Source organism: Marmota flaviventris, chromosome 5, assembly GCF_047511675.1.
Source record: "Marmota flaviventris isolate mMarFla1 chromosome 5, mMarFla1.hap1, whole genome shotgun sequence".
Lineage (NCBI taxonomy): Eukaryota > Metazoa > Chordata > Mammalia > Rodentia > Sciuridae > Marmota > Marmota flaviventris.
This window is the reverse complement of record NC_092502.1, coordinates 1,859,455-1,887,360: the sequence shown is the minus strand read 5'-3', so window position 1 is coordinate 1,887,360 and position 27,906 is coordinate 1,859,455. Positions and strand designations below refer to the sequence as shown.

The following is a 27,906-nucleotide window of genomic DNA, read 5'->3' as shown; positions in this document are numbered from 1 at the left end:
GGCTGGCGGGGTCGGGGGATTCCACAATGGCTCCCTTAGCTGGCCTCTCTCTGGGGCACCTGGAGGGGCCCACTAGGAATCCTGCCCTTTAATCCCAGGCATCCTCTTTCCTATTTAAACCAAGCAGTGAGAGTTCCCTGCTCATCCAGTGGAAAAGGGAGGAGGGTGAGACAGTCTGAGAGAAGTACAAGGAGAGGGGAGGGAGCCTGAGAGAAGGGGGGGCAGGGGAGACAGAGGAGGCTGCTAACTGATGGCGGGCGCTCAGACATGTTTGCAGAAGGGACAATGTAGCCTGCTCCCACCCTGAGGCAGGACAGGGTCTGCATTGGTGGGGAGAGGGTGTGGGATGCTGAAGCCAAACAGTCCAGGTGCCAGCACATAGGCCACTGTTAGGAAGTGAAGGAATGAATATGAGGGTCAGGGGTTCCTCTAGCCTTCTGGCCAGAAGCCAGCTTGCCTGTCCGCTCCTTAGGGCAGGACCAGACACCTGCAGGGGTTGCTTGGCCTTGGGGAGCCTTCTGAGTTTATTCAGGCCCTTTGAGAAATCTTCAGTGACCTGCAGACTCTTCACCCTCTCCTCAAACAAACTTGGGGGTGAGGTGGGGGCTCAGGAGTCTTAACCCATTCCTGGCCTCCATAGCAACTGTCCTACCCTCCAGGCAGTCCCCACTACCTCCACAGGCCTGAGCCACACCAGGGGGACCTTGTTGGGCTTATATCCGAGGCCCCACCCTCTGTTTGGAGACTTTGCAGCTAAGCCATTAAGGCTGGAGGCCCATATGGCCACAGTGCCTTGGTTTTCTGTCTTGGAAAACAGGCTCACGACAGTGTTGGCCTTGTTGGATGGGTGTTAGGACTGAGTGGCTGCCAGGTGTTGAGCCCTGAAATGGTACATGGAAAGTACCATCTGTGTGTTGAGAGGGAGAGTACTAGGAGATCTGGACAAGGGTGCTTCCCCTGGGGGAACACTTCCCACTTCACAGCCCCAGGCACAGCCCTGTCTACCCTGGACACACCTTCACAGAGCACCTGCGAAGAGCTGGAGCATACCTCTGTGCTGCCCTCAGGGCACCAACTGTGTACAGGCCCGGGTGTGTGCCTGCAATAGGGAGGACTGTATACATCAGGCCCATGTATACCCCTCTGGTTCTAGGATATCCCAGAATCTTCCTGGAAAGCCCTCAGCCTTAGGGATTTGTCCCAGAAGTAGGGTGCTATTCATAATGATTGGATCTTATGAGAATCAGTTACTTCTAATTTCCTGTTTTCCACACAATTTAAGGAAGATCTAATTGATTTGTGTGCTGACAGACTTTTAAACTTTTTGTTAATAGATGGCCTTACAGTTTTGGGCACATATAACTCCAAAAAATTCCAAAGAATTGAATGATGCATTATAATAAAACTCTCCCATTTCCTCTCTTTATCTGTAAGGACAAGGTTTTCACACCTAGATCCATAAAGCTTAAAAATGGGCTGGGCCCACGGCTGACATGGTGCCCAATGGTGAGAAGCTGGATCTTCCCGATTTGGAGGGAAACATGAGTGCCCCACCTCTACTGCTGTTCAACACGTCCTGGATAAAAGGAACCTGGACTGTGAGGAAGAGGTAAAACCCTCTTATGTACAAAAAAAGATATCTGCAAAAATCCCGTCTGTTAGAACAATGAACAACTTCAGCCAGGTTACAGAGCTCCTGTGGCATACTAAAAATATACAACGCTGGGTGTGGTGAACACCTGTGATCCCAGTAACTCCAGAGGCTGAGGCAGGAGGATCGAAAGTCAAGGCCAGCCTGGGAAACCTAGTGAGGCCCTGTCTCAGAATGAAATACAAAGGCCTGAGAGGGTAGCTCCGTGGTGAAACACTTGCCTACCATCTACAAGGCCCTGGGTTCAACGTCCAGGTCTGCAAACAAACCACAAACAAAATCCCCAAAACAAACACCACACACCAGGAATGAACAATCTGAACAGAAGATGAAGAAAACAACACATTTATGACAGCATCAAAAATGAATATGGCAGTTGGGAGTGGATTTAATCAAGGAAGAATAAGAACGGTACTCTCAAACTGTGCCACATTGGGAGAAATTGAGACCAATGTAAATGGAAAGATTCTGTGTTCGTGGATCAGAAGATTTAATGTTGTTGATATGGCAATACTCCCCAACTGACCTGCAGATTCCACACAACCCCTAAAAATCCAGTCTTTTGTGCTAAAACTGGTAAGTTGATTCTTTTTTTAAAAAATACATTCATTTGCTTGTAGATGAACACAAGTATCTTTATTTATTTTTGTGTGGTGCTGAGGATCAAACCCAAAGCCTCACACATATGAGGCAAGCGCTTTACCATTGAGCTACAGCCCCAGCCCCTGATAAGTTGATTCTAACATTCATGCAGAACTGTCAGAGGCCTCAAATAACCAAATAAATCTTGAAAAAAAGGTAAAAGTTGGAGACCTCTCAGTTTCTGACTTCAAAACATGCTACAGAGCTACAGATACCAAAGCAGTACTGACTCTACAGTACAGTGTAGAGTCAGGCAGAAAGACCAGTGGAACAGAAGAGGTGGCCCATAAATAAAGGCAGTTCAGCTTTGACAAGGATGCCCAGACCAACGGGGCTGGCTGTGGAAGTGGGGAGCTGTCCCTGCAGCAAATGAGGCTGGAACAGCTAGACTTTCACATGGAAAGGAAAATCTATGTCTCACACCGTACACACAAGATCAACTCAACACAGATCAGAGACTCAAACGCAGCAGTTAAAGCTATAAGACTCTTACAAGAAAACTTGAGGAGAATACATCTTTGTGACCTTGGATTAGGCAGTGGTGCCCCAAACTAAGCAACCAAAGAAAAAAGAAGATGAATTGGACTTCATCAAAATTGAAAACTTTTATGCTTCAAAGTGAAAAGATAATCCACAGAGTGAAAGGAAATATGTGCAGATCATGTCCTGGATAATGGATTGCACACCAACTATACAAAGGACTTCAGAACTCCAGAGCAAAAAGACAACGCCATCAGAACGTGGTGGAAGGACTGAGCAGACATTTCTCCAAAGAGGACACTCAGATGGCTAATGAACACAGGAGAACACACTCCACACCCTCGGGCCTCTGGGGAATCCAAGGGAAAACTCAGTGAGACACCCCTGCTCACGGAGCAGGGAGCTCAGAGCAGAGCAAAAGCCAGAAACAGCAAGTGCTGGTGAGATGGAGCGGAAGTCAGAGCCCTCATCTCTGGCCGAAGGAAGGTGAAAGGACGCAGATGCTTTGCAGACGTTTAGCTGTTCCTCGAATGCCAGTGGTCCCCAGTGGCCAGCAACACTGCCCTGGCTGTATTCCCCAGGGAACTGGAAACATACACCCCCACAAAGAGTGGCATTGTTTACAATAGGCCAGAAGAGAGAACAACCCAAATGTCCATCAACATCCGAGTGGATAAGCAAAGTGTGGTCTAGCCACACAGGAATACAGCCCAGCCCTGAAGATGAGTCCCAAGGCATGCCAGGGGCTCAGAGAAGGACACGTCTGCAGGCTCCTCCAGCTGGCTGAGATGAGGCCACAGGCTGACTTTGGGGTTTGCATTCATCCAGCTGGTCCCAAAGTCAATCTCCAGTCTAGGGCCCTGGTGTGCAAACCTGTGCCTTTCCAAGGTTGTGGTCCAATCCAGGCCCTGGTAGCTGTGCTCCCGAGGGTTAGTCTTGGGGACAGACTTGCTGTCTGAGTGGCAGCCCTACAGGAGTTCGTCTACCTGCTCCCTGCAGCCCCTCACTGAAATGGGGTCATAGGGCCATCTTCTCTTCTGGCCCAAGGACAGCAGTTATGGAATCATGCAGGTATCCTCCCCTCTCCTGAGAGACACCCTGACTGGTGTGGCATGCCCCCAGGCTCCCTGGATGGCAACAGGGCTTCTAGGGAAGGATGGTGTCCCCTCCTCACCCCACTCCGCACACCCTCCTCCACCACCTGGGCTAGCTGCCAGGTGGACAGGCTTCTTGCCTTCTTTCCAAATCCCTGCTGCTTACTCCTTTTCTGGGGAGGGGGAGGCCCTGGGAACTCTACCTGGCTCTCGAGCCATACACCCCCCTGACACCAGCACCCTGTCTGGGTCTGCTTGGCAGCAGCACACGCGGCACACTTCTCCCTGCCCCGGGCCACCATTCCGCACCATGTACACACGTGCATAGCACACACCAAGCTGCATGTGCCACCTGTATGTGCAGCACACACTACAGCGGGTGTGTGTGCCACATACATGCACGTCCTGCACCCACACACACCAAGACACAGTGCTACCTGTATGCACAGCACACACTGTAGCACATGTGTGTGCCACATGCATGCACATCCTGCACCCACACACACCAAGACACACACACGTGATAACTGTGTATGGCCAATATATACACATGTGCACGGACCATTGTGTGTCAGCACTGCACGCACTACAATACACACATCCCATACTCAAGTGCACATGCCTACACAAGTAACACCCCCATACCCTGACATTCCTGGGGAGCCATGTGGCCCTGAGGACCCAACTCCTCCAATTCCAGAACCAAGCTGCGATCAAGTCTGTGACACCTGACCAGCAGCTCTGTGAAGTGGCAGGCTGCAGCATTCTCCCACTTCATAGACAGGACGCTGACAGTCCAGGACGTGAGCCACTCTCCTTCAAGGGCACAGGGGCCTCAGGCCCCCAGCTCCAGTCTCTTCCTCTACCTCCAACCGGACTGCCATCCTGGATGGATGGGGGTGGGGCATGGCCACACCAGGGTGCAGACTCTCCCAGCCAGGCTGCACCAGCCACACACAGGCCTCCTCAGCTGGCTTCCACCAATGCCTGTGGCCCGCAGGGCTGGCTCCTCGATTGGACACCCAACCTCCTGAATCCCAGCTGCTGGGCTATGGCAAGGCCACTTGCTCCTTCCTTGGGTATCAGACAGTGTGTGCAAGGTGGGCTTCCCCTGGCCTTGGGCAGGGTGGGCTGCACTGACACTGTACATGGGAAGGAAAATTGAGGCAGGGCTGGTGGACTGAGAAGCCATGTGAGGGGAACAGAAGCACTGGGGGCGGGGGTGCTATGTATGACAAAACCTGTTGGCATGAGGACAGGGCCCTGTGGGACCCGGGTGGTGATCTGTAAAGACAGAGTGGGAAGAGTGCTCCTGGCAGCCCTCCCTGGTGTGAGTCAGGAGTAAACTGTGCCTCGAGTTTGAGAAGCAGCCAGGAGGCCCACGGGTGGACGGGTCAGGGAGTGTCTTGGTCCACTTGGGCTGCCTGACAAGGACGCTGGCCCTGGTGGTGTGAAACACAGATGTGCTGCTCCAGTTCTGGAGGCCGAAGCCCAAGGTCACGGCCTGGCAGGTTCCGGCCTGGTGAGGGCTGCTTCTGGCCCACGGCCACCCATCTTACTGTCCTCACATGGTGAGGACAGAGGTGGATCCTGGGGGAGGGCTCCCTGGGATCCCCAGATAAGGACACTGATCCCATCTTGAAGCTCCCATCTCATGACCTCATCACCTCCCACAGGCTTTACCTCCTGATACCGTGGCCTGGGGGGCTAGGAGTGCGGGGGCACACACATTCTGTGCATTGCCGGGACGGGGCCAAGGAGGCAGGTGGGCAGCGTGGCATGGCTGTCAAGGGAGGAACACCAGCTCTCTTGGTCATGGGGCATGGCCAAGGGGTCTCATGGGAGTGCCTGCAGTGACTGGGATCTGGGTGGTGGGAGGGCATGGTGGGAAGTACCAGGCTCTGGATGGAGGCTGAAGGTGTTGCCAAGGGGCTCTGAGCCTTAGAGGCTCATCGGGAGCCCGAGGCTTTTGACCTGAGCAATGGAAGGCTGGGGCTGTGGGCGCAAGCCCAGGAAGCCAGAGGAGAAGGGCTGTGGAGATGGGAAGTGGACCCCAGCTGTGGCCATGCTGTGAGGAACACTGCAGGATGCAGGGTCCCTGGTGAGCCCTTCCCATACGACCTGGCCCTCTGCCCAAGCTCCTTCCCCCTGCTGGTCACCTGGGTGCCTCCATGGACAGTGTGTTCCTGGGCCCTGCTCCAGGAAGCGATGGCCCCTTCAGGAGCTGACTACACTGCAAACTTCATGATGCTCCTCCATGGTGACCTCTATGCCATCGAGTGGTGGGGTCTGTGGTCTGCTCACACCCCAGGACCCGGTAGGAAACTCCAGGAGCCATGGAAAAGCAAGCCCAAACTGCCGGACCCCACAGTCAGACCTCTGGAAATAGCCAAAGGGCACAGCGCCCAGCAAAGGGTGGTGTGGGTGTGGGGGCTGAGACTGGCACAGGGAGGTCTGGGTACAAGTGGCAGCCAGCATCCAAAAATCGACCTGGCATCTCTCTGAGTCAAGACACTGCTTTGCTGAATTCTGAACTCTGTGGGGGCAGAGCAGCCACTGCACAGGGTTTTCCTTGAAAACATTCAAAAGTGAAGTACAGAAACTTCTGCCACCTGGGGACCTCGTGGGGACCTGTAACCAAGTGGCACACAGTGGTGAAGGCTGAAGGCCTCCGGCCTGGTGGGGGACCAGGCAGGCTGCCACTCTCACCACTTCTCTTCAGCAGGGCTCTGGAGGTCCAAGCCAGAGGAGTTAGGGAAAGAGGTAAGGGGAGAGTAGTCCTGCTTCTCTTCAACCTGTCCCTAGAGGATTACAAGGGGCAAACGGTATGCACACAGATGTGCAAACAGTACACACACACACACACACACACACACTTCACAGCCAATAATCAAAATTGCAGGATACAGACTCAAAGCACAGAAAACTCTTATCTTATAATTTTTTGGGGTACTGGGATTGAACCCAGGGACTCTACCACTGAGCTACATCCCCAGCCCTTTCTACTCTTTATTTTGAGGCAGCGTCTTGCTAAGGCTGGCCTTGAACTTTGATTTTCCTGTCTTGAGTCTCCCAAGTTGCTGAGATTACAGATATGCACCATGGCACCTGACAAGATGTGTCTCTAAAGATCAGTAATGAACAACCTGGAAAAAGAATCGGGCAGCAATTCCATTTACAACAGCACCAGGAGAACAGAGCACTCGGGAATACATTAACCACAGAGGTGCAAGCCCTGTGTCCTGAAAGCCACAGCATACAAGTAGGCACAGAGAGGGTGCTCCATCCTGCGCTCTTGAGGGAAGACGCAGTGTGGTTGGCAAGGCAGGACCATCCCAAAGCAGCCCACAGCTTCACTCAGTCCCACCAGAAGCTCAACTGACTTTTTGCAGCAATGGAAAAGCTGATCTACAATTTGTATAGAATTGCAAGGTAGAGTGACCTTGGCCAAATTATATTATCATGTTGTGTGCACGTTTGTATATATAATAACAAACCCATCAACATGTTCTGGAGTCTGGGGCGCCCGCCCTGCGCTGAGGCACCCCAACTTTCACGGCTCCCAGAAACACTCCCCCGGCGGGGGGAGGGGGCCGCGGAACCGCGAGCAGGAGTGGCTTTTGTCCCTCATCCTTGTTTACTCGAAGAAACTTCAGACCGGACGTGTTTAGTCAGAACAGAAATACATCTCAGGGCCAAACCGATAGGAAACGAGGCTGCCTTGCAGTGCCACCGCCTCCCCAGCCTGGTCCCGAGCCCTGGGGCTTGCTGCTCCTCCCTCCGAGCAAAGTTTTATGCAAAGAGGGTATTTTTTTTAAGGAATCGGGAAAACTTTCGATGCACGATGATTTCTTTTTTCTTTCCTTTTTTTTTACGGCCTATAATTTTAAAAGGTCAACTCACTTGGTCTCCTTATTTATTTTGTGTCTACCGCAAATCAACAATTTGGCAGCATAAGTTTTTTTGACCTTTGGTTTTGTTGTTTAAAAATGGCTTTGCAGATTTAAAAATTGTTTAAATGACCCGTAAGAAATTCAGAACCGACACAGGCAGATAAGATATACATAACATATATGGAATATCCAGGCTTTTTGAGATTACACCGAAGGACCGTCTTTTGGTTGGCATAGCCACTTCTAGGAATCGGCTATCATTGCCATGTTCCCGTCTGGTTTTATGGGAAGTTAATGTCACTACTGTGTTAAAAAAATAACTAAACATAGGCAAAGGAGATCCTAAGAAGCCGAGAGGCAAAATGTCATCATATGCATTCTCTGTGCAAACTTGCCGGGAGGAGCACAAGAAGAAGCACCCAGATGCTTCAGTCAACTTCTCAGAGTTTTCTAAGAAGTGCTCAGAGAGGTGGAAGACCATGTCTGCTAAAGAGAAAGGAAAATTTGAAGACATGGCAAAGGCGGACAAGGCCCGTTATGAAAGAGAAATGAAAACCTATATCCCTCCTAAAGGGGAAACAAAAAAGAAGTTCAAGGATCCCAATGCACCCAAGAGGCCTCCGTCGGCCTTCTTCTTGTTCTGTTCTGAGTATCGCCCCAAAATCAAGGGAGAACATCCTGGCCTATCCATTGGTGATGTTGCAAAGAAACTGGGAGAGATGTGGAATAACACTGCTGCAGATGATAAGCAGCCTTATGAAAAGAAAGCTGCCAAGCTGAAGGAAAAATACGAAAAGGATATTGCTGCCTACCGAGCTAAAGGAAAACCTGATGCAGCAAAAAAGGGAGTTGTCAAGGCTGAAAAAAGCAAGAAAAAGAAGGAAGAGGAGGAAGATGAGGAAGATGAAGAGGATGAGGAGGAAGAGGAAGATGAAGAAGATGAAGATGAAGAAGAAGATGATGATGATGAATAAGTTGGTTCTAGCGCAGTTTTTTTTTCTTGTCTATAAAGCATTTAACCCCCTTGTACACAACTCACTCCTTTTAAAGAAAAAAATTGAAATGTAAGGCTGTGTAAGATTTGTTTTTAAACTGTACAGTGTCTTTTTTTGTATAGTTAACACACTACCGAATGTGTCTTTAGATAGCCCTGTCCTGGTGGTATTTTCAATAGCCACTAACCTTGCCTGGTACAGTATGGGGGTTGTAAATTGGCATGGAAATTTAAAGCAGGTTCTTGTTGGTGCACAGCACAAATTAGTTATATATGGGGACGGTAGTTTTTCATCTTCAGTTGTCTCTGATGCAGCTTATATGAAATAATTGTTGTTCTGTTAACTGAATACCACTCTGTAATTGCAAAAAAAAAAAAGTTGCAGCTGTTTTGTTGACATTCTGAATGCTTCTAAGTAAATACAATTTTGTTTATTAGAAAAAAAAACCAACTATAATGCATCATCATCAACAACAACAAAGTGGAAAAAATAGAATTGCAAGGAACTCCAATAGCCACAATAATTTTGGAAGAGAAATCCAAAGTTGGGACACACATTGCCCAAAACATCCTCCAAAGTTACAACAAACAAAATAGTGTAGTATTCACAAAAATATAGACACATAGGCCAATGGAATGGAATTGGCCAACTGATTCTTGACCAGGGTGTCAAGATCATTCAGAGGGAGAGGAACAACCTTTCAACAGAAAGTACTGGAATGACAGGATTCCACAGGCAGAGGAATGTGACCGGATCCCCACTTGATAGCAAATGCATAAAGAAGCTCAAAGTAGCTCACTCACCTGGCCTGAAGGTAAGAGAGAAAGCATAGCTGTGCATCTTTGTGAGTTAGGCTTAGGAAATGCTTGCTTTGATATGACATCTAAATTTATTGGACTTCATCAACAGTAAGCTCTTTTGTGCATCAAAGGCTGCTATCACAAAAGTGATACACATGGTAGGAAATATTTGCAAATCATGTATCTGATAAACGTTTAGTATCCAGAATATATAAAAAGCACATGTAACTCAATGATAAGAAGACAAATGATTCAATTAAAAAATGGATCAAGGATTTGAACAGACAATTCTTCAAATACAATATGCAGAAAACCAATGAGCACACTTTACCATTGGCGTGTGCACATGAAACACAGACAGATGCCTCATACATACACCACAATGGCTCACAAGCAAAACTGAGTGTTGCTGAGGATGTGTAAAATCGGCATCCTCAGGCATTGCTGGTAGGAATGCACAATGGTTCAGCTACTATGGAAAACATTGGGCAGTTCCTTGAAAAACTAAGTATAGAATTAGCATATGACCCAGCAATCACCACTCCTGATTTTATTCCCCAAAGATTCAAAAAGAAATGCTTGCCCAAGAAATGCTGTTCTTAGCAGCACTCTTCACATAGTCAAAAGGTGGAGACAACCCTGGTGTCCACCAACTGGGGAAGGGATAGACAATGTGGTCCATCCTTCCTGGGAGAGTAGAGTATTCATCCACTAAAAGCCACAAAGTACTGACATGCTCCTACAGACGTCCCTTGAACCGCCATGCTGAGGGAAGAAGCTAGCCCCAGAAGTCGCACAGTGAGTGACCATGCTGTAGGCAATGTCCACAACAGGAGAGTCCATAGGTACAGGCAGCAGGCCAGTGGCCAAGGGTCTGGAGGGGAAGAGGGCCTGGAGGGGCCACTCATGGGCATGGGTTTCTTTGAGGGTGATGCAAACATTCTGGAATGAGAGGTTGTGTCAACAATTCTATGAATGTGCTAATGCACAGGATTGTATGCTTAGAAGTGATTCCAATCATTTGATTTTCCTCAGTTTTGTTCCAAAGCCACAAAAGCTTGCATTTTGTGTGTCCTCTCTCCCATGGTCCCCCTCTGTGTCTCTCTCTCTACCTTTGCCTCCTGTTTCTCTTTGTTTCCCTCTGTCTCTCTGCCTGGCTGTGTCTGTTTCTGGGTCTCTGTGTCTTTGTCTCCCTACCCGTTTCTCCCTGTCTCTGTCCCCTAGTCCCTTGTCTCAGTCTCTTTGTTTCTCTTTGCCTGTCTCTGTCTCTGTCTGTCTCTTCCTCTCTCTCCCTATATCTGCCCTGAGATCCAGGCCCCAGGCTGTTAAGAAGCCCCCGTCGAGTAGGCCCTTCATGGTGTCCAGCTGGGCTGGCCTCATGACATGGGCAGATGCACCCCTGGCCAGCAGGCTGCAATGGCACATGGTAATCATTGCTCTAGCCACTACATTATGGGTTAATTTGCTCTTTGGCAGCAGCCAACCAACACCCAGTCTCCCACCGTCCTCTCTTTCCTGGACCAACCCACAGCCCCAGCTCCTCTCCCTTCCTGGGGTTTTCTCCCTATAAGCCCTGGCTCCTGAGAGGGAGGGAGGAGGAGGCACACCCAGGGACCCTGCATCTGCACATCCCAGGCCAGCCTGCCCCTCCCTCACAGGCTTCCCAAGTCCCTGAGAGGACACATGGTAGCAGGGCAGGTACCTTTGTCGAGCACAGGCCCGAAGATGGCCAGGCTGTCATCCACAGTGGTGCAATTCCAGCGGCGGCCACGGAACTGGTGCTGGCACTCCTGGATGCCCAGCTTGACACCCTCAGCCACGCTAGGCATGATCTCCACGTAGTTTCTGCAGAAGCGCAGCTGCTTGGGCACCAGGCCTGGGATGCTGGCACAGAGGATGGGGTGTGTGCTCAGAGAGGTGTACTGGGGCCCGATGGCCAGTGACCTAGCAAGGAGGACAGGTGGTTAGGGCCAGCCGGGAACACAGTGGGGAGGCTGCCCTGCCCTGGGGCACACATAGGCCTTTTGCTTTGGGGGCACATGTGCACTGAGGGGCAGGACACTTCTGCTTTGACGGAAACTTGATATTAAGGAAAAGCCAGGGCCCTTCCCATCCGTGTACCTGATACAGCACCGAGCAAACTGACGGATGTGGGAGGCAAAAGAAGGGCCCACACCCCCCCACCCTTGGGAATGCAGGGATCCTGGGCGCATTAGGACACTGGTGGAGGCCCCCAATGCTTTTGGAGAATGCAGAGACTAGAATTGCTGGCTACTAAATTAGGGCCTTGGGATGTACCCCAGAGCAGGTGGCCCCAGGCCTGCACAGGGGCTTCCTAAATAGGGGCACCTTAGGGCCCAGGAGGAGAAGCTCAGCTTCTGGAGTAGGGATGTGATCGGGGCAAGAATCACATGAAACCCATTCCTGCCCATATTTGGCTATTTACCCCAAAGATACAAGACACGCACCCTCAATAAGATGTGTTCAAGACACAGCACCCCTCAGTATCCACAGGGTGGGGACTGGCTCCTAGATCTCCCATGGATACTAAGATCTGCAGTTACTCAAGTCCCTTGCATAAAATGGCACATTGTCCCCTAAAACTTTAAATCATCTCTAGATTACAGTGATACCCGACACAATGTAGCATGGTGTAGATGGCTGCTAAAGTGTATCATTCAGGGAATAGGACCCCAGGGTTCAGGACACACGCAATTTTCTCCCAAATATTTCAATCCTCAGTTAACCCTGCAGATGCAGAGCCTCAGATGCGGGACCAGCTCTATAAAACTGCACCTCAATCTAAAAGAAAGATTTGCCAAGTCCTTTTGGAGAAGGGTGGGGTGGGAAGAACAGAAAGAGACATCAGTGGGTCCAATTGCCTTTTGCCCGCCACCACCCCCTCTGTTGCCTCCAAACCCCACTCATGGTGTCATGGGTCCCCTGTGTGCAGGACATTGTGGGTCACGCTTGCTCCTCACCCCACTATTGTGGGGTCTGCGGGCAGGTGACACCTGCCAAGTTTCCCCACATGTCCCTCCCTGTAGTGCTACTGGGAGGGCTGGCCCTGGAGTACCTGGGGGGCCACCTCCGGTCTCAGAGTCACATGGACTTTCCCGTCCACGCTCCTGTGCTTCTCTCTTAGATCCAGCGCAGGGTACACCTGCCCCACATGGGATGAGAATGGCTCACATTTTCCTCTCTGGGTACAGGCCATGGAGACCCCCTAGTGTCCATGCTAGTGCTGCACAAACCACATGGGTGCTCCAGGTGTAGTCTGAGTGGCACTTGGCAGGACAGAAGGACAGTTTTCCTCTTTCTTTCTCCTTGAACCTAAGGCCTCCTGTATGCTAGGCAAGCTGTATTGCTGAGCTGCCTCCTGCACCAGCCCTTTCCAAGAATTTTATTTCGAAGCAGGGTCCTGCTAAGTTGCCAGGCTGACCTCTAACTTGCAACCCTCCACCCCCAGCTGGGTTACAGCTGGGATCACAGTCATGTGCCATTATGCCTAGCAGAAGGTCAGCCTTCTGCCTGGGCCCTGGCTCAGGGGCTGAGAAACTGGAATGGGGCCAGGATCAGTGGTCCCTGCCCTCAAGAGTGGGACAGAGGAGGGGCAGGCCAGGTGCCCTAGAGCCCAGAGAGGGGAAAGACTGAACCAGGGAGAAGGGTGTGGCTGTACCTCATGCTCCCCTATACTCTTGGCTGACCACACTGAAAACCAGAGGCCCCCAGATGTACCCACATCAGGCCTGCCCACTGGGCACCTGCTTACCTCCTGCAGCAATGAGTCATGAAAAGCTCTAGCCACTCCCTCCACGCCTCAGCCCTCCCTCTGGTCCAGCTGTCCACTGGCACCCACCCTGTTCCAAGATACTCCTAGCTGTAAAAACTAAGAAGAATCTCCCCTGGACCTCAGTCATGCTTCCCTTCAAAGCACCCACACCTCCATCACCTGTTGTCCAACCCTCTCCATCCTGGTTTCTACGTCCCCCACTCTGATGACTGCTGAGGCTTTCTCCCCGGCTCCCTCTTGGGTCCCCTCCTGCATGTGGCGCTGGGCCTCTGGATTCAGCTGTGCCTTCTCCTTTTGGGGTCCGCCCTCACAGGCAGCCTGAGGTGTTGGGATGACACCCTCAGCCATGAGTGGAGGTTTCAGGGAGAGGGGTCTCTGAGGACCAAGTAGCTGGGGGTCACCTGGGTGTCCAGCACACGGGCAGGAACAGACTGGAGGAGACATCTGGTCTCCCTCTGGCTGGCCCTTCTCACTTCCTGCCAGGCCTCCTGAATGATGAGAAGGGGGTGCGGAGGGAGCCCTCTGTGGGGGTTGAGCATGGTGGGAGCCAGGAGCCCCAGCCCCAGCTGAGGTGCCTCAGGGGCAAGTGAGTGCGGTGAGCTGGGGGACTGGCCACTCAGGACTGGGAGCCTTCTGTCTAATTGGGGATGGGCTAGTTACCTTGGTGGACCTCTCCTCCACCAGGACCAGGGTGCTTCACTTCCACCCCTTCTATGGGGTGACACTGGCACACAGGAGGTGCTAGTTAGCGACATGCATGCCCAAGTGGTGGAGGGCAACAGGGGTTGGCTTGTACACAAAAGCATGAAGAGGGAAGGATGGGCCAGAGAGGATGGCAGGTCCAGGGCGCTCCAGGCAGTGTGGAATGTGGGGTGCGGACCCGCGGTGTTTGGGGTTCAGGTTCTGCATCTCTTCTGGATGTTCGGCAATCTCCCTGACAGAAAGTTGTGGGGAGAGGTTTGTAGGTTGTGGCTCCATCTGAGAGCTTCTCAGAAATGGCCCAGTCCTGAGGCCCACAGAACCTGTTCTTCTTTTTGGTTACTCACAGCCACCAGGGAAGGGGTGAGCTACACCTGTCTGTCCATCTGTCCATCCATCCACAAGAAGGAAACTGTTGTTGGATGTTTTGTTGACTCGGAGACGGAGAACAAATGGAAAATAAAGGAATCTGTTTAGACAGAAAAAACGAGGACTCGTCTCTCTAGCTGTCTTCAAAATAGGAACTGATCCTGGGGCTGTGACCATTTCTGAAGGTCAGGTGGCTTCCACTGCTGGATGCTAGAGGCCGCGTCTTACTCCGGGGCTGCCGATGGTGGATGGGGGAAGTGAGCTGATGAATGCCCAGCCCTGGACCCTGCAGCTTCTGCAGACAGGACAGGGCCTGCAGTCTCAGCACCTTTCCCACCTCGCCGGGCGGTCAGGACGGGGTAGGGTGGGGTGCTGCTGGGAGGCAGAGGGGGCTCCCCAGGCTCTCCCAGCGCCAGCTCTTCCGGGTGCTGAGTCAGTTCCTCTGCTCCCCCCACTGCCCTGGCAGGCCCCAGCTTGCCACCTTCCCCAACCAGGGTGCCAGCAGCTGCTCTGGCCCCCACGAATCCTCACTGGGTCCCTATGCTTGTCCTCATGGACTTGGGGAGGTTGGAGGGGAGGCCTCTCCTGTCTTCTCTGAACCCCAGGGCCCTTTGAGTTAGGGTACCCAGACCCTTTCTCCTTCCTAGAGAGCTGGGCCCAAGAAGGCCCCAGCACTGCAGCGTCTCAGGTTGGGGGCAGCAGCTGAGAGGGCTCTCACTGATGAGGGAGAGGCATAAGGCCCAAGGGGGCTCAACTGGGCCTTAACAACCCCACACAAGATATATTGTCCTATGAAACATCATACAGAAGTACACACTGTGCACACTGTCCCTCCCTTCCCCAGAATCCCCAGGACACAAACTTCTAGTCCAGGGAGAACACAGGTGCCCCTAATGAATGAATAGCTGCAAAGCCACCATCTGTGGCACCCTCTGGGAGGACATGGGAGCTCTGGCCTGGGATAAGGGCCAGGAGAGGGGAAGGCCTGGACGGGCCTCCTTAGGGAGCTGTGGCTAGGATGGTGGTGCTGCGTGGCAGAGGACTTCACAAGCTGAAAAGTACCCCACCCAGGATGGCACAGAGTGCTTGTGTCTCCCAGCCACTCTCAGAACAGTTTCTCAGGATGCACAAAATATGACATCAAACTCACCTGGGCTCTTGGGCCGGTCACACAGACATGGAAGTCTGCATTTGTGGGTTGAGGTGCCCAAGTACTAAGGAGGGAGCAGGTGGAGAGGGAACAGTTTCAAGGAACCAAGTCCAAGCATTTGATGGCTGAGGGTTGTCAAATTCAAGTTCCTGACCCAGCCACTCATCAGTCCTTAGTGAACAACATCAAGAGCCCCTGTTACTCATGCAACCCCTGGTCTGGGTGCTGGATATGTCCTTCTCAAGTGCTGGCCCAGAAGGGACAATTGGAGCACTGGTACAGAAGGAGGAATCAGACATGTGGACAGCAGCCTCCTGGTCCCCGGCCGTGACCCTCAGCTCACCCAACAAGTGGCTGAGTTCCTACACAATTTTAGAGAACTGATGGCATTTGTGTTCTCCACATCAACTGTTACCTGAGATGACAGTGCCTGCCTTCTCCCTGTGACAGTGTGGCCACAGCCACCCCCATTTAGGACGGAAGGCAAGACCCTGCTGCAACTAATGGCAGGTGAAAATGAGATGTTGTTTTCCTGTCTTGGAAGGCTGGAGAGGTCCTGCTCAGTGGCCTGGCACCCGGAGGCTGCCCTGAGCCTTAATAGAGATGTGATGTGAGATCTGGAGACACAGACCTTCTCCCAGGGCTCTTCTCCACCTCAGCTCTCCTGCTGCTCCTCTCAGCTGTCTGCTCTGCACCCAGAGGACCTGGCCTGGATAGTGGATGGCACCTGCCTTGTCCTCATCCCCAAACCTCTGCAAGCTCAGAATCTGGCAGGACCCCAACTTCCCCATCCCGGGGCCCAGAACTGTGCAGAGGATGTCCCAGTGGTATTTTGCAGATGAAAATCAATGTCGGGCAATCCGAGTTACTGTGGCCACCTTGAGCTCTCTGAGTCTTCTCTGGAGCCTGGGATGCACCTTGCAATTGCTGGTCCTGAGAAGGGGGCCACACTCCAGGACCATAGAATGACCACTAAGAGCTGAGAGGGACCCTGGGCCACAGCCTTCCAGGACTGGGAGAGTAGATCCTACAGCTAGCAACTGCTCCTCGACCACGAGGATGAGGGTAGAGACAGGCTCTTCCCAAGCCCAACAGACTCCTTGATTTTGGCTTCCTGAGACCCTGAGCTTCGGATGCAGTCAGGCCTGTGAGCCTCAGGAGCCCCTGTCTTACAGCAGTAGGAGCCTAAGGTTTACCACCTCCCTTCTCCCGCTCATACTGGACTTCCCACCTTCCCTGAGTCTCAGCACCCTCTAAGCTCTTGGGCCCAAAGGGGAAAAGAAATGTGTTGAGGAGGGACACAACTTCCTGAGCCCAATGCCACAAGCTCTGGGGATGCAAGCCGCCCGGAGGATCCACCTCCTGCCACGCCTGTGCCACAGTGCCCTGCTATGCACAGGGACTCTTGCTGTGCTAAATTGGTTCCTCCAACCCCCCACTGCTCCTGCCACTTGTGACTGTCCCCAGCTGTCTCCCCCTTCCCATCTCCCATGTGACCACTGGACGGAGCTCATGGATGACGCCCTCTCTCCCGTGTATGGCTCCCTCCAACACACAACCTGCAGGACAACTGGAGAGCCTCCAGGAGCCTGTGCATGCTGTTGGGTTGGGATGGCAAAACAGGGTTTCCAGCATGTTGGACCCAAGGTCCTCCCTTCCCAATACCCTATGGTGACCCTAAAATGTACTAAGCCCTGTCCATGCAAAATAATATTTATGATGAGTCTGATCTCAATGGCATGGCTCAATAGCCCCCACATCAGCCACCACGGGCTAAGGACATAGGATGTCACAGGATGCCCACCTCCTGCCCTGCTCCATTTGCATATTAGGATAGTCCTTGAGGGGGACAAGGGTGGTGGCCCCTTGTCAGGTCTTGCCCCCCAGGGCTGGTCTACTCTGGCCTGTCCTTTGAGACTCTTGACACCTCTGCTGAACTGGGGGGAGGTCCCTGGTTTAGAGCAGGGTCCTCTCAGGTGGTCCCAAGACAGCAGAGTTGCTGGTTTAAGACAAGCTGGATTCTGAGGCTACTTGTGACTCAGATGTTCCAAGATGTCAAAGGCTGGTGGACAGACCGGAATTTTCAAAGAACGAGTTCAAATGCAAAATGTGTTTGCCCTCCACAGCCCTGAGTATAAGTTCACAGGGATCCCAAGGTCCCTGCCATCTGCTCTCCTGCTTCCCTCCAGCCCATCTCCATAGAAGCAACTGGGAGGGTCCGGATGTCTAGACCTTCAACTTGCCTTCTGGAGGACACAAGGATGCTACAGAGAGCCAGGTGTACCATTGATACACAAACAGTGGGGACACCCCAGAGTAGGCTGGCACAGGATGCAAAGCTGCCAGGTGTGGGCAGGGACACAGCCAGTGGACCCTGAGTCTGGCAGTCGGTCCCAAGAGACATCTACAGGCCAGCAGCCAAGCTAGAGGTCTCACCCCTCCAGCATGAACCCACCCCTGCCTGGAGCCTCAGGTGCCCACCCAACTCCCACCAGGTTCCTGCAGGCTTCTCACTACCCTCTCACAAAGGGGCTTCAGAGGACGAAGACCAGCGTCCAGACCGAGAGGAGGCCTTTATTCAAAGTCACTCACTTGAAGGACCATGGAGTCTGGGCTCAGATCACACCCTCGGCCTGCTCAGGTGAGCACTGGGAGTGGGACCCTGTAATCAGTAACTTCCACTCACACCCTGCATCCCACCTGTCTGTCCATCCAGGTCACAGGGAGGTCCATCCCTGCCTCGGGATAGTGGCAATAGCAGAGACTGGAGGGCCCTGCCCAGCCCCAGGGGGAGAAGCCGAGAGGCTGGCCCGCCCTCGCTGCACCCATTTCCCTGCACCTGGCCTCGGTGATTCACCCTGTGAGGAATTCACTCCAGTTCCCCTCTCATAGCCAACCAAGTCTTGGAAGGTGTGCACAGCCCCTGCTCAGCTGCCCCCTGGCCAAGCAGCAAGGCTCTCAACTGTCCCACTGTGACAAGGCGATGTCCCCCAGACCCCCAAACTTGGTGTCCATGTGGAACACACCGCTGTGCCCTCCTCTGGAATCACAGCCTTCAGAGACCATGCCCCGGCCAGAAAGGGCCAATGGCCAAGCTTGGGCACCGGCGAGTGGAGGCCACCCCATGGTCACTATCAAGGAGGAAGACGTTGTTCAACAATGACAGGAGGCCTTAGAAAGCAGCATGGGCCTCTCCTTCTGTGGGAAGCACGTCTGAGAGTGAAATGAGCATGACTGGAGAAGCCTGCGTGGGACGTGTGTCCTGCCTCACTCTCTCACGCTGGTGGCTTTTTGTTTTTCGGTCCTACTGGTCTTTAAGGGGAGACCATTGCCTTCAACTCTGAGCTTGCAGAATGCTGTGCTGGAAAGTGGACCCTGTGCCTCGCTCACAGTTTCAGCTGTGGCCACAGCCACACGAGCCACGCCCGCCATCCGCCAGCACTAATGGTTTTCCCTCCTCCCCTCGCTCCTGTTGAAAGGCCGGGCACCTGGCCAGGGGTACAGCAGAGATGCTGGCTGTGACATGCTGGAGGAAGGAGGCCAGCCCAGGACTTCAAGGCGGGCAGCAGGCCAGCCCAGCCTGGGCCAGTGCTGGCCTCTCTGGGCCGAGGGCCTCCAGCTTCTGTTGGGTCTCAAGTGTGTCTTAGTGTTCATGTGTCCCGTCTCTGGTGGCACTTAGCTCAGGGCAGGCTCTGTGATGCTGGACTTGCAAGGCCTCCTCATACCCTGTGGATGTGGGGTTCTGGTAGCCCAGGGGGTCCTGCTCCAGAGTTGCTGCTGCTCCCCAGTAAGTCCTCCCGGGGTTGGCAGGCTTTCAGGTTTCTTTTTGTAGTACAGTTTGGCAAGGTCGGAGCACCTGTGCACCAAGGACATAACTCTGTGCTTGCATGTCCCAGGGAGGGGGTCCAGGTGCAAGCAGGGGACCTGCCAGTCATTCTTCATGTAGGCTGCTGGCAGGGAGAAGGGCTCGGCAGTGGGGCTGAGGCCAGTGGTATTGCGCTGGGCCTGGATGTGGGCTCCGGCTGGGCCCCAGCATTCGCTGGCTCACTGTGACAGCCTTGCCCGGCCTGGGCCTCACCTTTCCTCTGTGTCAGACTAGGTGATCGGGTCTTGACCTACCCAAGGCTCCACGAGAGAGGCTGAGGAGGGGCTGGACTTGTGTTCACTCCCAGGTCTGCATTGCTCCTCTGACCTTACTGGGGATGGACCCATCCCAAGACAGCTCTTCAGGGGTCACCCCTAGTAGGAGAGCTGTGTGCCCTGGCCCTGCTGGTGCCTTCCTGGTGCCTCTGACCCTCACCCAACTTCTCCCACATCTGCATCTGGGGTAGGAGGCACCTCTCCTGTCTTATTCTTCACTGGCACAGAGTTTGATCTAGGCAGGGAGGATACAGTGGCTCTGCCCAGCCCTGAGCGACAAGGAGAATTCGTGTGTGTGTGTGGGGGGTCTCTGCTGCAGAGGGCCTGGCTGGGCTGCGTGTATGAAGGCCTCCGGAGCACTAGTCCTGTTTTGAAGGGTCTTCTGACCTCAGGGCCTTTGCATGGGCAGGATAAGATCTCCATCCTCAGATCTATGACCCCAAGTGTGGGGCTGTTCACCCTCTCAGTGGATGGATGACCCAAGTAGTCTGTCCTCGCCAGCAGGGGCTGCCCGGGAGCCATCTGGACTCTTTTCACCCATGGGAGGCACTTCTTAGTGGCCAGAGACTTTCTGAGCTGGGGGGTTCCCAGTCCCTTGGGGTCGGGGCCACTGCCTCCCTCCCCAGGCTGCACAGCCCTGCCTGGGGCCCTCACAGTCAGCGCCTAGTCCTGCCCCACCGGGCCTGCGGATTACTGACACATACCTTGACGAGTCCCAGCAGGCGGGGAGGCTCCCGTGCCGGCGGCCATGCGTTTGCCAGCCTCCCTGGGCGGCGGCAGCACGTTTTGCTGGGGAAGGAATGTGGAAGCTCCAATGTGTGAGACACCTCCAGGGTGTCACCTGGGGAACCTGGGAGGGAGACCGAGGCACAGGCAGAGGCCGGGCCCCTGAGCCTCAGGGCTGGGATCTCGTCAACCAGTGGGACGGGCAGGTGGTGAAAACATTAAATTGTGTCCTCTTGTCCGCCCAAACTCAAGTGCAGTGTCTGTTTTCCACAGGAAAGACCCTTTGCCCATCTGTCCACCTGTTCTTCGTTCAACATGACCTTCCTGATGGCGGCAGAGGGGAAAGGTAGGACCAGAGGAGAGGAGAACAGTGCCTCCTGCTCACTGGGCACCCCGCACCCACATCCAGCCCCAACGGTGCAGGTGATGTTTGGGTCATTCACAAGGGAGGGACACATCCCGTGTGAGCAGGCGTCAGGGCATGTGGCAAGTCCATGCCTCAGTCCTGCTCCTCAGCCCAGCGCCCTCAACACCTGTCCTCTGGCTGTGGATTTGAGGGTCGTGCATCTACTGGGAGGACTGGTAGTGGCTGTAGCATGTGGTTCTGTCCCCAGTGGTGTCATAGGATCGCGCTGTGTCTACGGCCGGCTCCCGGCTCCCTGCTTCCTGTCCTCAGCCTCTGGTTCTGCAGATGGCCATCTACATCAACCCAAGGCAGCCTTTCCCCACTCTGAGCCCAAACCAGCCCTCTTGTCCACCACCTGCACCCTTGGCTCCCAGCTCCTCTCCTGGAGCCACGCAGTGGCTTTCAGAGATGCCAAGCCAGCCTTTTTCTGAAACCTCTCAGCAGTGTTGTCCCCAGCCCTTTAACTTCTCTCAACAGGGGCAAATGTAAACCTCCAAGGACAGGGGCAGGGGCAGCAGTGTGTGTGGAAGACCCTCCCTTCTGGAGGTGGTCCAGACAGGCCAGCAGGTGTGGAGGTGCTCTGCAGACACCAGTCACTCTGGCAAAGGGCATGGAACACTGCAGCATGTGACACAGCTGTGACAGCACCGGGAACTCTTCTTCCAATTTCTGTTTCTATTTCTTCCTAACAAGTGACCAGCTGTGCACAGACAGGCTCTGGTGGGCGAACCATACCTCGAGAAGTGCCGGCCATGTTTTCTGGATACAGGTAACAAATCTGAACTCTGCTTCCTCCTTCCTGAGTCACACCATGAGAAGGGAGGCAGAGCTGCCAGGGGGCTGGAATTTTCCATCTGCCTAGGCTGGAGGTTTGTCCAAGAGACTCTGGAAGAAGTGTCCACCAGGCCATTGGCAGTCCCCTGAGATTGCATTCAATGTGACTGTACTACCCATCCATCACCTCATCCATCCGGCTGATTACAAAGGGGCTAGAAGGCTTATGCAAATAAGCATCATTTGAACGGGGTAAAAAGGCACAAGGTCTGAAGAAACGGAGCAGCAGCCTGGGAGATGCAGCCCTAGGCAGGCTCCCAGGCACCGAAGCCCAGGAGGGACAAGTGAGCTGAGGCAGGAGCTCTGTGCTCAGGAAGGGGCTTGCCATGAACTAGTGTGTGGGTTCTGGTCCTGGTCCTGTGTGCCACAATGATTCTGGCCACAGATTCTCCTCCTGAAGCCACTTCTGATTGTGCCCCTTGTAAAAAGTTTGATTTTTGTCGGTTCCAGAAAGAAATCCTCACCGCAGTTCCCTGAGATTCCCAGCACAGGCCCAGGATTCATCTAGCATGTTGGTTTCTCTCGCTTTTTAAGTTCTGTATGCTGAGTACTGATCTGGCCAGCTAGAGGTGCAGAAAGGGGCCCAAAAGACAGAGAGATGGGGCGGGGGGGGGGCTATCCTCCTGGGCAGGTTCAAAGGAGCAGGCCAGCTCTGGGGGGGGGGGGTGGCCAGACACCTTGCTCAGCCTTCCCTGGGTCCCTGTTGTCACCAGTACCTGCCCAGCTGGTCTCTTGATCTCCTCATCTGCTCTGCACTGCTGGCCACGTGCCTCTCATCACACGAGCTTGTGAATCTCATCTGGAAACTTCTCTTTATCCCACCCCTCCCTAGGGTCCCAACCACTCTCTGTACACTCTCCATCACCAACCTTGACTCCACTGGGATGCTTGGTCCCCACAAGCAGTGGGGCCACTGATGACCAGGCACCTCCAGGTGGAGCTAGGCTGGGAGGAAGGGCTGAGTGCTCCACCCCAGGTCATCTGTGTTGGTGGGGCCAGCATGTGGGGATCGGGGTCAAAGAGGAGGAAAGAGGCCACAGAGGGCTGACACTGAGCAGAGGGATTCAGGTATGGTCCTACACTCATGAAGTGTTTCTGTCACTGTGATATGGGCATCAGGCTCTGAGGGCACCAGGGAGTCCCTCAGAGGGGGAGTTGTCTAAATCTGAGCCACCAAGGAGCAGGGAGAAGGCTGGACACTGGCCTCATACTGCTCTATAGCATGGCCTCTGTGCTTAGGAGCTCATGTCCAGTAGGCACAGAGGGGCCAAGCAGCAAGAGAGGGGCCCTGCTGGGAGACAGGGGCCAGGGCATGGGCTCACCCTGCTCTGCAGGCAGTGGGCAGTGGCCAAATCAGATGGGAAATCCAAGTGACAATAAGGGCATAAGGCCCAAGGGAGGGACAGTGGGTGAGAACTGTGAAGGGAGGTCGGAGGTGGCTGGGCAGGAGTGCAGCCTGGTGAGGGAAGCACAGGAACTTGGAAGAGGGCCAGTAGCTGCTGAGGTTGGGGAGGAGAGGCTGGCCTCCAGGGGCCTGCTGGGGACATGATGAGATGCCATCAGCCCAGACATGGGAAGGAGGAGGAGCTCACAGTACATCTCAGATCAATCAGTACCTATGGATACTGTCCTCCATGTCCTCTTAGCCGCGTCACCTGACCGCTGATATGTGGGCTCTTCTGATGAATTATACTTCCATGAAAAGAGAACTGAATAGGCGAGTGGAGGGAGCAAGAGACATACCTCCCTGCAGTGTGTGTTCCTGTAGGGCCATGCCTTGGTCTGGTCCCTTCACCTGGCTCCCCTTTGTCACTTGAAGATCCCAGGATGGACCTTCTTGGAGTTCCACCCAGCTCTGGACTGCTCTGGTCTTGCTTAGGATGGCTAGTTTCTCTGGGATCACTCCTACTCTGCCTTGGGACCCCAGAGCACCACATGGAGGGTTGAAGACACAGCCCCACTGAGCAGGTCTGGGGGTGGGCAGCCCTTCACATTCCCACAGGGCTGCCTGCAGCAATGGCTGCAGTGACACCTCCCTGCTCCCCTCCCCCAAGAGTCACACCAGCATCAAAGCCTAATCGCTCCTGATGTGAGCTGCTTCCTGGCTGGGCTTATCCAGGTGAGGAGGTCCCAGTCATGCACATTCTATGTGTGGTGCTGGGGCAGGGAGGAGAGCGGTGGGGCTAGCTGCTTTGTTTTAGGGAGGGAAGGTGAAACTAAATAGCCAATCAGGGAGGCTGAGGGTGAAGGTGAGAAGTCATAAAGAAAGCCCCCTAAGCACCTTCTCTGCTTGCTCACCACCAGCGCCCCCAACAATGGCTAAGATGGCCCTTCCTCTCCCTGAGAAATGATCCGCCTGGCCCAGAGTGGGAGCAGGAAAGACCAAGCACTGGAAGCTTGGGCAGGTAGAGGGTGCAGATGAAAGAGAAGCTTCCTGAAGCAGCTGCACCTGGCTGCACCCGCCTCGCCGAGGTCACTGAGGCACGGACACTACACTGTGGCTGGCCAAGTCACTGAGGCACTGACTTTTGGAGCCCTCCTCTCTGTGTGCTCTTGCCCAGCTGCGGGTGGGGTGGGGATGGATAAGGAGGCAGGAGGAGGACTCTATCTTGTCACCCTCCACAAGGGGGGCGGGGAACCTCTTTTCAGGAAGCAGAATTGCTAAGTGTGAGAATCCTACTGAGAACAAAGTGGGAGTGTAGGCCGGTGGAAAGGTGGCCCTCCCACCCACCCCTATCATAGGGGACGGACTTCCATGCCACCCCCTGCCTCCTGGGGCAAAAGGGCTGCCCAAGTCTCTTGATGGGGGGGTGGGGAAGGCTGCATCCCTCCTGGCTCACCTGAAGAATGCCAGGGTGCGACTGAGTGTATCTGAGAGTCCATCTGGGATGGAATTCATACAGCCCAGGTGAGAAGGGTTATGAATCTGTATAGGGGTGGGTGGGCAAGGCTAGGGACCCCCAGGACGGCCGGGGCAAGGATTCCAGGTCGCAGGGCAGCCCAGAGGCTGGCGAAGAAGCCCATCTCCATGGGAGGAGCGCGGGGGCGAAGCGCTTCCTCTTGCGCGCAGGAATGCGGCGGCGGCGGGTTCTAATTAGAAGCCTGGCGCAGGAGCGGGCAGCCCGCGGGGCTCTCCTGGACGCGCTGCCCCTGGCTCCCCACAGCCGGCGGGACGCGCGTCAGTGTCCCTGCGCCCCAGGGGCGCGCGCCGTCTCAGCCGGCGCCCGGGGAGGCCACCCGGCGCCTCAGGTGCCACGCCGGGACGCGGGGACGCGGGGCATGCGGGGATGTCTGAAGCGGATCTCGTGTCCGCTGTCCTGCAGCCTGGCGCAGGAGCGGGCAGTCCGCAGGGCTTCAGCAACCCTAGCTGCCCACCCACCCTCCCCGCACTGCTGCGCCTGGCCCCGCGTCCCCACCTCAGGCTCCCTGGCTCCTCTCTTGAACCATCTCGAAGAGAAAAATTATTATCGGATTAGATGTACTTCGGCTCGCTCGGTCTCCCCGCTTCCCTTCGGTGTAATTATTATAATTCTAGGCAAGCCGTCGGAGAGTTGTTCCTGGGTGGGAGGGGAGAGTGTGCATGTTTGCGGGGAGGCTTCTGTCCAACTAGGTCCCCATCAGCGACGCTTCCCAGCCCCTTGGCGCCCACATTCCTCCCACTGGTGTTCCTCACATCTGGGCATCTGCAAGCGTCCCCGCGTCGGAGCTGGGATGACCCTTGCACGATGGTGGGGTGCTCTGAGGAATTACCAGTGGGGAAGAGTCGCCCTTATTCTCCCTCCCTTCAGGGTAGGTGCAGCGGAGACTGGAGACAGGAGAACGCAGACCTTGCTTTTGGTTTATCTGTACTTCCACCCCTAAGTTGAGGAGGGTCTCGCAAGTAGCGTGCCTTGTGTGGAATGGATCAGACAGCACGCTCCTCTCGGATGCGAGTCCTGGAGCCTCCCCCTCGCTCTCAAATCCATTGCTTTATCCCTCTCTCCAGCAGCCCTTCCTTGCTAGGCAGATGCAGGCAGCGGGCAGCGGGCTCACAGAGAGTGTCCCTGGGGACCCCCACATCTGCAACGGCTGGCCGGGCGGCGCGCAAGGCTCAGAGCTGGCTCCAGTGCGCCCGCCGCCCGCTCCGCGCCACTCCCCGCCGGGTCCGGGCTGTCTTTACGTAACTGCACGGCTCCGAGCTGTTCAGTCTTGTCTCTCTGACTTTGTTTTAAAGTGTGTGTGTGTGTGTGTGTGTGTGTGTGTGTGTGTGTGTGTGAGAGAGAGAGAGAGAGAGAGAGAGAGAGAGAGAGAGAGAGAGATACCCTAAAAGAGTCTCTGGAGAAGCGCTGCTTCCCACTTGCCCTCTTCCCTCGCCCCTCGCCTAGGCTAGTGCTATCTAAACTGACCCTCTTTCCACCTCTGTCCGATGCCCGACGCCGATGCTGGGGACAGCTGGAACCTTCTCCGTTCCCTCTACCCAGATGGGGCGGTAATTGCCTCAAGAACCTCGCTACCCGCTGCCTGAACAGGTCCCAGTGGAGACTGACCGCGCGCGGAGCGTCTTCAGGGGCCATGCCCGAAGGGACGGCTGCTCTGGGGCGGCACCCGGGCCGGGGAGAACGCGAGGAGCTCACTCACCACCAGATCGGGTAGCTGCCCAGCGCCTGCTCCAGGCTGCAGAGCACTAAGAAGTATCCGAGTGGAGCCATTGCCAGGCTGAGGACCTGAGGGCCAGGAGTCCGCCCCGAGAGCGCGGGCGCCGGGGCGGGCCGGGCCCGGGGAGCAGGAGAAGCTGCGGCGGCACTCGGCCCTCCTGTGGTCGCGGGGTGCGCGGGGTGCACGGGTGTGCACGGGTGTGCACCGGTGCGCGGGCTCCGAGGGCGGCGCTGCGCCAGGTGGGCAGGCGGCCGGGCGGCGGGCCGAGGCCCAGGGCGGCGCGGGGCGGCGGGGGCGGGGCAGCGCCGCAGGGGGCGCCCGCCGGGGCTGGGGCTGGGGCGGGGCGGGCAGGGGGCGGGCGGGGCCCTAGAAGTTAGAGCCTTGTGGTGCTGGCCCCTCCTGCGGCCGTAGGTGCGTGGGGTGCCGGGGTGAGTGGGAGCGCTTGGGGTACTGGGGTGCTGAGGGTGTATGCGGGGTGCAGGAGTGTCCGAATGAGTAGCACAAGGTGTTCAGATGTGCGCGGGGCACGAGGGGGGTCCTAAGGGTGTGCAGTTGCACGCAGGAGTGGAGAGTGCTGGGGTATCCAGGTGGACGTGGGGTATTGGAATGTATGTAAGCTGGCTTCGAGGACCAAAGCTGCTCCCGCCGGGATCCGGTACGGTGTAGTCCCTAGGCGCCCCCAGGGAGCACCTGTACCGCGCCCCTTGGGATTCCTGGGCTGCTTCCTGGGTTTCCAGCCAGGCGCGCCTTTTGCTTATGGTGGGACACACACCCCCCTATTCGTTCCTACACTGCCTCACCCTTGCCTTCACAGTGGTCGGGCTGCTCCCTCAACCACCACCTTGCCCAGGAAATGTTTGTCAGGGGCGGATCCCTTGGCTTGAGCCTAGCAGCTGTGCCTGCAGCCTCATCCCCTGAGCAGTGACCACGGGAGTTGGGGGGTTGCTGGGTGACCAAGGATCAGCCCAGCATCTGCAGGTCACCCTTAGGAAGTTGGGCTCTGTTTGGGGGTCAGCGGTTGACGCTTCCACTTTCTCACACAGAGCAGACTCTGGGATAGAGTGGGGTGAGGTACAGCCTGTTGCTCCCTCCTCCTGCCTGCTCAGAGCTGTAACCTCTCCAGCAGAGGGACTTCTTGACAATTTAGGTAGTTTTGCTGATGGAAAGGGAACGTGAAGTGCCCTAGGTCACACACAGACCCGACTGCTCCTCAGTGCCAAGTTTGTTTGCTGGCTCAGAGTAGCCCAGGAAGGGCCTGGGGAGTTTGGTGATTTGGGAAGGGGTAAATCCAAGTCTTGATGTGTCCTCAGCTTCCCATGGGGCACCTGAAAGCATGACGGTTAAGCGAGGCCTCTCTACCAGCACTGGTCCTCATCATAGCAACGTTGTGACTCAACTTGGCAGAATTCTTATCAGCATTTTGAACTGAGAGAGAGAAGCTCAAGGGTTTGCCATCAAGGGCAGAACCGCAGCCAGAGAGGACAGTTTCTGGCTCCTTAGTGCTGTGGTTGCTCCCCAGAACCCTGGGCCTTGAGCCTTTCCTCACTGTGTTGTTTGCAGAATGTTGTATGGGGGTCCCCAGAAGGTCGTGGCCTGGCA

At 55.0% G+C, this 27,906-nt stretch overlaps 2 protein-coding genes across 2 annotated transcripts in view; one reads left to right on the top strand and one right to left on the bottom strand.

The window, feature by feature from the left end:
- Wnt3a (Wnt family member 3A) overlaps window positions 1-26,360 on the bottom strand; it is a 42,115-nt gene extending 15,755 nt beyond the window's left edge. Inside the window, exons 1-2 of the mRNA XM_027922455.3 lie at window positions 26,290-26,360; window positions 11,258-11,499 (exon numbers count right to left, since the gene is read on the bottom strand). Coding sequence (XP_027778256.1) covers window positions 11,258-11,499; window positions 26,290-26,360 — 313 coding nt within the window. The remainder of the gene's footprint in view (window positions 1-11,257; window positions 11,500-26,289) is intronic.
- On the top strand, window positions 8,064-8,883 carry LOC114080843 (high mobility group protein B1-like). Its single transcript, XM_034635286.2, has one exon. It carries the CDS (start codon window positions 8,123-8,125, stop codon window positions 8,732-8,734), a length of 612 nt encoding a protein of 203 aa, XP_034491177.2. The 5' UTR covers window positions 8,064-8,122; the 3' UTR covers window positions 8,735-8,883.
- Window positions 26,361-27,906: the final 1,546 nt, after the last annotated feature.